Source organism: Lissotriton vulgaris, unplaced genomic scaffold (assembly GCF_964263255.1).
Source record: "Lissotriton vulgaris unplaced genomic scaffold, aLisVul1.2 SCAFFOLD_260, whole genome shotgun sequence".
Taxonomy (NCBI): domain Eukaryota; kingdom Metazoa; phylum Chordata; class Amphibia; order Caudata; family Salamandridae; genus Lissotriton; species Lissotriton vulgaris.
In genome coordinates, this window is record NW_028246903.1 from 1,814,728 (window position 1) to 1,825,335 (window position 10,608).

The 10,608-nt window shown below is 39.9% G+C and overlaps 1 protein-coding gene across 1 annotated transcript in view; it reads right to left on the reverse strand.

Annotated features, from left to right (window-relative positions):
* The window catches only part of LOC147665700 (peptidase inhibitor R3HDML-like), a 78,104-nt gene extending 69,013 nt beyond the window's left edge, over window positions 1-9,091 (reverse strand). Inside the window, exons 1-2 of the mRNA XM_086949590.1 lie at window positions 8,978-9,091; window positions 7,980-8,307 (exon numbers count right to left, since the gene is read on the reverse strand). Of these exons, the coding sequence (XP_086805716.1) occupies window positions 7,980-8,240 (261 nt within the window). The 5' untranslated portion in view covers window positions 8,241-8,307; window positions 8,978-9,091. The remainder of the gene's footprint in view (window positions 1-7,979; window positions 8,308-8,977) is intronic.
* Window positions 9,092-10,608: the final 1,517 nt, after the last annotated feature.

A 10,608-nucleotide genomic window follows, 5' to 3' on the forward strand; every position in this document is an offset into this window, starting at 1 on the left:
TTTATTTGTAATGCTCAAAGGCTTGAAGTTGTGATGTGCAACCCAGAGGCACGCTCCACCCTTGCGTGCAACAAGAGTTGTTAGTTCCAACTCACAAAGACTGGTATATGACTAAAGGCCTGATTACCACCCCCTTTTGTACCGCGTGATTGCAATCTTGGCAGATGGGCTACTCCGTCACAAACATATCACATATCCCGTCCTCAGTATTACAAGTTCCATAGCATATATTGGAACTTGTAAGACGGAAGAAGGAATATCCATCATATTTGTGACACAGTATTCCATCCGCTAAGATCATAATCCGGTCCTTAGTGTGGTTTATAGTGCTTACGATTTACTCATGAGCTTCATGAGTAAGCGTTAAGTATTCCTGGCTAACTCCTGGCTTACTCTTGGAATTCAAAAGTACTACAAGAGTAATTGATGGTAAAATATTCGTGAAATAGCCCCTTGGTGTTTGCCAGACTGTTCAAAGCTGATGTGTTACTGAGAATAATCGTGATTTAGGATCGATTCCTTTAAAGGATAAGTTACACCCTACATTAATGACCCAGAATTGCATTCTTCGTGCCACAATGCTATGGTCCTGTTCTTCCATATCTGCAAAACGTTCATTGAAATGGTACTGTACCTCCTACAGATGCTGAAAACGATATAATATTGGAAAGATGTAATTAATTTGGTTTTATGGGACAGATTTCTATGAAGCAGGACTGGGAGAAAATTGAGAAAATGAAAGCAGTGAGTGGAGGAAGGTAAGCTGTACTGCAAGAGTAGCTAATGATGGCAAACCAGTGGGTAAGATATTGGGGACGCGGATTATGAAAACGGACTTTGGTAAGCATTAGGCCATCCTAAAAGATTCTGTGCAGATGTTTAGGTATGTAGGTCTTTTGGGTATGGGACAAGGTGAGGGAAAGGAATGTGCAGAAGGTGGCATGGGAGGCTGGCAGGATGCCAGGTATTGTGTTCTTTAAACGGGGAGAAGGGCAAGAGGAGGGAATGAGAGAGTGCTGATGGGGAGGGCGAGAGGACAATTAACACTTATTATTTGTTTGGATGTGAGAGCAAGGGTATTTTCAAATGTGGATAGGTGGGTGAAATGTTTCATATTTGTTTGATGGAGGGGGGGTTAATGTCATACGCAGTGGGGCGAATGGCAGGAGACCAAACCATTTCTTTATATTTAAGTGTGATGGGGAATTTAATGCATAGGGTGGCTGGCTGGAATGCACAGACATTAGATTATGCACGAATCACAAATAATTCCTCTATCCCTGCCTTGTTCATATTAGCTAAGTAAGAGAGCGAGGAGCGTACTTAACATAAATGTATACACATGTAACTCAAATAAATAGGAATTGTCAACTAGGTTTCCTAAGTGACATCATCGAGAACTCTAACTTAGCCCTCCTAGTCTATTTATGCCACTCTGAATATTTCTGTCAACCACGTACCCACTATTTACTGATACTCAGCCATACCTCTATAAGCTATAATGGAAGCATTTTGTTCATTATTTCTGGTGTCAGGTAAATCACCTTGCTGCAAACTAAATCTCATTTTAAAAATCGTTGATATGGCTTGACTCACTTCCCACTTTCACTGCCTTAACAAAATTACAATTAAGGCCAGCACTTTAATAAGGTAATATAAGCCAAAAGCCACAGGGTGTCACTACCAGGTTGCACTTAATACAATAAAATTGCCTTATTAGCGGTAGGGATATCAGTAATGGGAAAAAAATGATATTCTCGCAGCGAAAAAACGTTGTTCAAAATACATGGAATACTAATGTACCCGTACCATTTTCTGACCATAATAACTTATGTATACTAAGGAAGTTCTGACAGCAGATATTTTAATTCTGGATTTTTGAATAGCATATCATAACTTACTTTGTTTGGGTTTTGTCTTCAGCTGTACCATATAAATAAATAACCACAAATAAGTATTGTGCCATAGCTGCTTTTCTACATGTAGAGTCTGTTTAATCTACCCTCTTTTAAATTAGGAAATAAAGGGCCATCTTTGTACTAGATAACAATGTTATTTTGTAATACTTTTCTAAGATGGCCGTCACATTACTCCTCAACACAATAGGCCCATTGACGTCAATTCATCAAAATGTCTGGGGTCGCGGAAGTGACATCGCAGGCCATTTGACCTTCATTTTGACTCACGCACACATGCTTACACCTACTAACCCATTCACATACTCTCACTCACATAAACTCACTCTCAGCCTCCAGCATGCATACAACATTCATTTAACAGAATGTACTTACCGTAGCTTTCAGATAGGGTTATATTCCAGTGAATGTACTCCATTTTTATTACACTAATAGTGAATATTATTATTCACTATTTGCATAATAAAAAAAATGCACACAAACCAGGCGAGTGGAGCTTCAACCAGCATCTATTAGAAAGGGCTGCCCCTGAGTTCTAGACTCTGATTTTGCCATTTCTGAGGCCATGGGTCGCAAATGCAGTGCCAGGGGTAGCAAGAGGCAAGCCTGGGGTCGCAGCTGCGACCCCTGGTGACTCCTAAATGACGACCATGAATAGACCTTGTTCACAAAGGTACATTTGCATGCATAGATATACTCATGTGTAAACTGATTCTTACGCTTATTAGTAACTTTGACTTTCATGTCCCACACCCTGAAACCAAGTGTCGGAGCAATGTTTATCAGTGTAAGATGACTATTAGTAACTGTTCACAAATAGGTAGAGGTCTCCACAACCGGGTTGGATAGCTCCCTATGGTAATTTATAGGGAAAGTTACAAATATTTATTAAGCTTTAAAATAATTTAGTAAAAATATGTCATTGGCAAACATGGGAACAATAATTTAATATTGTTTTAAACCTAGAACAAATAACCCCAAAAAAATGTTACAGGTCATCTTTAAAGTATGTTAAAAATAATACATTTAAATATATTTAGTTAATGTATAATTATTTATTTTAAGATTTACTTAAAAACTATCCACCTACAGTAAAATGGTTATTTCTTGCTTAATATGTATTAAAAAAAGTAAACCTTATGTATACAATTAATTTGAATTTAAAAAACATGCCCCTAAAAATAAAAGTTACATTTATTTTTACATTTAAAGGTATAGTGAAATATTATGAATTTGTAATATGATGTATTTTTTTAGTAATAAATAAAATGTATATTTATATTTTAAAAGTTGAAATAAGTTAATTTATTTTTACATTATTTCCTATTTTAAGTCCCTGCCTCCATTATTTTCTATAGAAGTGTGTTTCAGTTTTAGTGGCTTGACTTCCTCCTTGCCTAAACTGAAGTACACTTAAGTCTGTTTTGGGACATTTCCAGATGTATTAATGTTAGAAGCGCAGTTTGTGAATCGCAATGGACTTATTCTTTTGTAGGTGGTGTTTATATGCCCCTAAGCCCCCTCCTTAGCCCTCCCTACAACCCTCCTACCCCAGCTTAAACCTCTCCCGGGAATGCTTAGTAGTAAGCATTCCCCAATTTCCAGCCCATCCCTTCCACATTAACCTAAAAATCTCCTGCGTACGTATGCAGAGATCTCTGCAAGAATGGCGAAGTAAACCTGCAAACATAGATAGAAAAGATAGGAGCGGCGGAGGTCTTCGCACACAGGTTAGTGAACAGCATTTTCTAGTACGTGAGTTGTACTATTTTAGCACTACTAAACGTACTAAAAAGAGCAGTTTGTAAATAGGGTCCGATATGACGCTTGTGATTGGAATCTTGCTAATAAATAAAATATTTTTTTATGTAGACTCTAACTGCTATTGGCTTTGGGATGCTTGCTTTGGAATTCTGAAAGCAGCTGTGGTCCTTGCAGGTAGCAGCGGTGGGGTGGTGGGGTCGGGTGAGGGGGGATTTCGAGGGACAATGCCGAGGGGCAAGACATAAATAATTAATTTTCCCCTCGGCATCGTCCCTCGAAATCCTCCCTCACCCGGGCCCACCGCCCCACCGCTATTACCTGCACAGACCGCGGCTGTCTGGAAGCACTGCCAAAGCCAACACTGACTTTGTGTGTGTTCTAGTATATCAGGAAGGGGATTCAGTGACTAAACACACTAACATCTGTTGTGGCCTCAGGCGCGCAACGCCCATTGGGCTCAATGGGCTTCAGTCCCCCTCCCCCCTGTTGTGTGTGTCAGGCCGGCTGAGACAGCTTCCCGGGCACACAGACAATCACACCCGAGTACTTCACAGGTCATTAAAAGAGCATTTACCTACTAACAAGGTTATGTTGTGTTTTCACCCTTTCTTAGAGCCCCTGCATCTCCACTCTTCATATTGTTTTCACCCTTTCTTAGAGCCCCTGCATCTCCACTCTTCATATTGCTGGAAGAATCAGATCCCCTTCGAAATCCCCCCGCCTCGAAATTTGTAAATGTAAATGTAAATGTGTAGGCATTTATATAGCGCACTGCTACCCGTAGGCGTCCTGGCGCTTCGACCGCTGCGAAACCCTTCCTGGCTTCCCTGAGAGATGGTCCCTTAATGGGTATCTCCAGGTCTCTAGTTGTGCCTCTGTGTGACCTGCACATAACAAGTCTGAATCTCAGCAAGGCCTACTCTGCATTCTATCTTTTTTGTAGACACATTGAGACCCATTAAATTTGGTAATATTATAGAACACCTGTTATTTACCACGCTTAGGGTGTGAAAGATATTTGAAAACAAACTATTAGTATGTTCAGAGTGCTTCCTTCTTTACAACACTTCTTTGTTCATCAAAGGATTACATGTTTGATTTTTATCCACGGTTTTTGATCGGATCACTAGAAAATTTTATCATCTCCATTGAATATTGTTTAAAAAAAAGGAACTTCATTTTTTAAGCAATTTGTAAAAACTCATAAGATATAGTCACTGACATTTCAACCTGTGTTCCCCCAATAAGCAATTATTTTATTAATTCTGTTAGCAAAAGCTTCCATGTGAGAGGAACACCAAACCACAACAGCTCAAGCCTAAATACTTATAACAGTGTAAACGAAATCCAAGGCAAAAATACCTAGAAGCCTCATTTGAAATTAGATGCAGAAGCAGCCACATCTGGTTGTTATAAAAAAAAAAGGAATCCAGAAAAAAATTCAGGTGCAGAGCCAGCACGTCCAGAATGCGGTGATGTGTACCAACAAATCTCTTCGCACGTGTGTGTTCTACTTTAAAACACGGGCTATTTAGCATTATTTATGTTGAATTTCGGAGAAGTGTGGGTCGTAACTAGCACTGCAGCGACGTGGGTCAGTTCCATGTCACAAAAAAGTATAAAGACACCCCATCTACCTAAATCTCTAAACACTGTTTTTTAATGTCAAAACTATTTTTACGATTATAACTATTTTTTTCTGAGCCTGCTGCGTTGATTTAAAACAAGTATTATTTTATGTTATTTAGGTGTTAAGAGTGCGCTTTCTGCAGGTTGCCACTCTTAGTATAAAAATAGTTGCAATGCATACGCCGTTTTGCAAGTGCGCGGTATTCAATGTTCCTAGTCCTGAGGCTGACGGGACATCCGTCACGTTTGTGGCGAGTAACTCGTCCGCCGAACTCTGCATAAGACCCAAAGTTTGGAAACTCTGAGACACGCCTTGAAGTTTGCAGCTGTTTATCGTACACTTTTAACACAAGGGATATTTACTTTGTCTATGTGAAGTGAACATGGGCGAATGCATCGTAGATCAACTCTCCCGGAAGTTAAAGATCAGCTGCTTTACTGAGTTGTTTTTACTTATTTCTTGAGTCGGTTGTTGAAGGACACACTGACAGACACACAGACAGCAGACGTGAAGCGGTGGTGATGAGAAGACCAGTGGGCAAGAGGCAAAGGCAATTTGAGGAGACATTGACTACAACGCAAGTAATTGCAGAGCAGCAGGAGCGAAAAGACAAAGCAGTAAACAAGCACTGGTGAAATCAATTGGTCTGTTAAAAAAAGAACTAATGTGCTGCCGCATTGATGAGGGATTTGTGTGTCTATCTGTGTGGATAGTTCAGTGGGGAATGTGAAACTGCGTGATAGGCTGCATGAATAAATTGATGAGTGGATCGTTGGATGGATCAATGTGTCTTAACAATATATTCTCATTAATTCATCCATCCACGCACACAGTCACCCAGCATTCATCCATCCATATATATTAACTCAGATAACCCCGGTTTCTGTGATTGGTTCGACCTTAAATACATGAACAAGCACAGAGAGCCTGCCCATCAGTTGCCAATCACGTTTCACTAAATAAGAAGGCAGACCTGTTGGCTTTGGCACTGCTTGTTGATTTTGACACACACTTTGACGCAAGAGTGGATCCTAGAACATGAAGTGACATTAAACTTCATATTTTCCGCCTCTACTAATGAGTACTTCCATTGCAGAGCATCGTACAAAAGTGCACATCTGCATGAATCGCACACTCATCCGGTTTTAAGTTGTTTTTAAAATACAAGAAGCATTTTCTATGCTCTGTGGTAATGGTGAGGGTAAACATATTCATTGGAAATGAGGGCCACATCTGTCTATGTTCTGTGGGATTGTATACCTCTGCCAGAGCTCTGTCCAAGCACCTCATTTCAACTACTAAAACCCATTGCTGTTCCAGTAGGCAGGTAAACAGATAGCTCCCCATATGTATTTCAGCCCAATCATGCAGCAGCACCTGATGCTATTCCACTATCACACCTGGACACACACACACACACACACAACACACACTGATGCAAAGAACCAGCGCCTCCATACAAGAATGTTGGTATCAGCCTTAAGGCACTGCCACTAGATGGCACTCAGGCTGACTGTGTCTACACCATGGATGATTAGTCAAAGAACATAAAAGCAGGGTGGAGTCCCAGGCTAGTACAATTAGTAAGTCAGATTTTGATGAGTTATGATGCATTACGAGACCTCTGACAAGTGACAGTATCTTCACCTACTCACATACAAACGTATGATTAACGCAGTGTGGGTTAACACATAGGTACAAAAAAGCATCCACGGTAAAGCCAATCCCGGGTAATCGCCATTAAAAAATATACAGGTCTTCGTAAGACTGTCCGAATTTCAAGCAAACTACCCTGAAGCATTGAAATAACGTAAGACGAACTATACATGTATCCCAAAATATTATAAATTACCTTTTTATCAGTTTTACAAAGAGATATATATTTTAGAGAATATGATTAAACCTAAATGGACATACGGTCTTGAAAAGTCAGTTGCAGGACAAATAATCACTCGTGGCCTGTAGTTTAGAGAGATCTGAGTATGTAAAACATTTCCATTCAGATTAAATTTCGTTTGGAAATCTAGACATTCTGGTATGAATCCATCCTTTCTGGGCATTACAAACCATGCACATTGTCTCAGTGATTTGTTGGTGAGGAAGCTTCATCAACTACACAGAAACCTGAAGGTCACTTTTTATAAATTCAAGGCCTTTCATCCTTCTGTTGTTAAGGAATCCTGATTTTTCCCTGCAGCCACTCAGGTGACAGCGGAGAACGACAGTTCAAGCTGCTCAGATGCATCACCTTCTCTCCCTGGGACCAGAGTTAGGGGAAAGAGTCTTGTAAGGCAATGGGAAACTTCCTGCCCCAACACAACACCCCCTTTTTAGCTTGAATTTTTTTATTGATTATCCATCAACTTTGCTCTCAGCAAATTTGGAAAACTTTTGAAAAAAATTGTGATTTTGCGTCATATAACTTTTCGCAATTTTGCACAGTCTTGATTTATGGACAAACTATACTTGTATACAATTTGCCAAAACTCACCCATGGATGACCAATGATTGACCATGTTTTTGGCAGAAAATCTTTACTGGATGAGTGCTATTGAGTTGTGTAATAATAGCAACTACCATGTTAGTGCTTAGAGACAATTCAGTTTTATGAGTGTTACAGAAATTTAGATTATCATTGCTATTACTATCATTTTTAACTCTTTACTCACCATGTACTCCATGTTTGCTGCCGGGGGAAAGACTTGTGATCTCACATGGTTATGGTAGTCCAAGAGAGCGCTCATGTCCCGCAGAGAAATGTAGCGCCTTCGTCTGATTCGTGGAAACCCACTGCCATATGTAAGGTCTGCCTCAGTTCTGTTGGTTGGATAGAGCAGTTCACTCGCATTGGTGAGCACCAGCGAACTGGACTTCTGTATGACCCAGAGTCCCAAGCCAGTCAAGTACAGATGGATGTGCAGCAAAGTCATTTTTGAATCTTTTTTTTGTTTTTGTCTTCTCAATGCTGCAGATCTTCTTTGCTCCACTCTAGTGCTGCTAAAGAATTATAAAAAAAGACACATTTTATATTTCTGAAATACTTTGATGTAGCTGCATTCTATAAACTTATAAAACATCTATCAAATATTGGTAAAACACGTTTTAGTGAAACAAATATGTTAAAAGGATTTCCTGTGGAAAAAAAATGGAACCTGAATGAACTTTTGCATTTTTTTCCACACGTTTGACCAGAGTTCTTTGAGTATTAATGCAGGTGACTATTTTTTTTTAAAGTTTAAGTTTAGGTGACTATTTTTTAAATATACTAATTTATTAACTTTTTTTTTATAATTGCATGTATAAATTAATACATAACACTGCAAATCAAGATGGTATATAGTTTTATTTTTTAAATAACTGCCATCATTATATAGGTGCTCAATTGTTTATTATAATACAGGAAAATAAATTACATTTTTGGTACCTTTTTTTCTAATGCAGACAGACAGAATCTCCCATTAATGATTAAACTCTCAAACTTTTAAGGACCAATAAACTAAGGTTTCAGATGAAACGTGCATTACCAGAAAAACTAAAAAATGAAATAGAACATAAATACTACGGGTTTTCAACTTCTCGCATGCATGAAGAAGACCTTAATGGGAATCTGGCAGTTATGCGTTTAAAGTTGTGAAGAATAGGGAACAGATGTCCCGGCTGTACGTACCTCGCTGCAGAAGCCAAGAGCTGCTGGGCTGCGCGGGGTGGAGACTGGGACGACCTTCGCCTGCAGCCTGGTCAGACACATGTGGCAGAGAGGTCGAGCCGAGCCTCTTTCGAGCACTTCTGTCAGAGACATCTGACGCAAAACGTGCATCCTTGGCTCGTCCCCCCGGCGCGCGCTGCCGCTGGGAGCGTCTCCCCATTGGTGATTTACTGCTGGTCTCTGTTGACACGCGCGGGCGCTCTAGGTTTCCGCGCTTGTTGCGAGCGGTGCGCGGCGCGCAGAGGAGAAAGATGAAAGTTAGACAAGAATGTGTTTGTTTGGGGGCTGGAGAGATGGGCGAGTGACGAATTGCGGGGGTTATGTGAGTGGGAAAATGTGGATGGAGAGATGTCGAAGTGACTGGTCACAAGGAGAGGTGAGTACATTGCTGTATGCAAAAAATTACCATTGTCTGCATGACTATGGTCTTATCTAGCGCTCAGCGCCTATTTTAGGCCCCTGCAGTGTGTAAAGTGAATTAATTTAACTTGATAGCTGATTTCTATTTTATTCAAGAAGCGCAGAGACAGACAAACCTTGCTCGTTGTTTCTGAGCTTAAAATAAAACACAAATTCAGAAAAAAATCAGCCTAAATGAATTTACTTTGTGTACTGCAGGTGCATAAACCACGCACTCAACTCTGTTCAGCCAGCAAAGTCCATTAATACCTCATGTTTGACACTGAGAAAACTGTTGTTTTTGTCATCATCAGAATTCCTAGCCCAACCTGAAAGATGGCCTGAAGGCTATATGGTGCCACATTATGTACCTACCCATTCACCTATGCACGCAATCATCTCTACTTTCTGATTAAAATAGTTAAACAGTGAATGGCCCTAAACTTTTTTTTTGGACTTCTTATTATAGACTTCTTTTTGTGGCTCAGAACTAAATTCTTTGGAAGTCACTATACAATACCACCCCCTTTTGATTAAACAATGAAATGGAATCCTATTGCTCATTTGTCAGTGACATCTAAGATAAGGCGAAGAGACGTAAGTGTCAGTAACTGGAAAAGTTTCCCTTATAAACCACAGTGAGCTAAACAGGGTAGGGTCCCCTAAGTCATATGGGCAAAGGATAACTTGTCATGTACCACCACTGTTGCCCCAAGAAACGACCTCCTTACCACGACCACAGTTGTCCACTGTTTCAAGTAATTACCTCATTAGAGCCATCAGTGTTGCCTGCAGTCTTAACTATTCAAATACCAGTTAGAAATTCCGAAGTACTCAGACAATCTTATACAATCTAGGCTGAGGAAGGGTGTAAGGAACCTGGAGTTCCATAGTAGACAGCCGGGATCAAATTCTCCTTTGTGCGGATTGGTCTAAGATCTAAGCCCCAGTACTGATTACTTGCAGCTTTCATTTTTACTGATTTCTCCCTATAAATACAGATAGACACAAATCTGTTATTCTATCTCTATTTATTTATGACATTTGAGGAAAAAAAAGTTAAATATGCTTTTGATTAAACTTTCACTAGGACTTCTAGACCAATGGCTGCACAGATGAGGAATGAGTGTAATGGCAAGTTTCTCTTATGAAATATCCATGGTTTTCAGTATTTAGCCACATTTTTTTCTTTT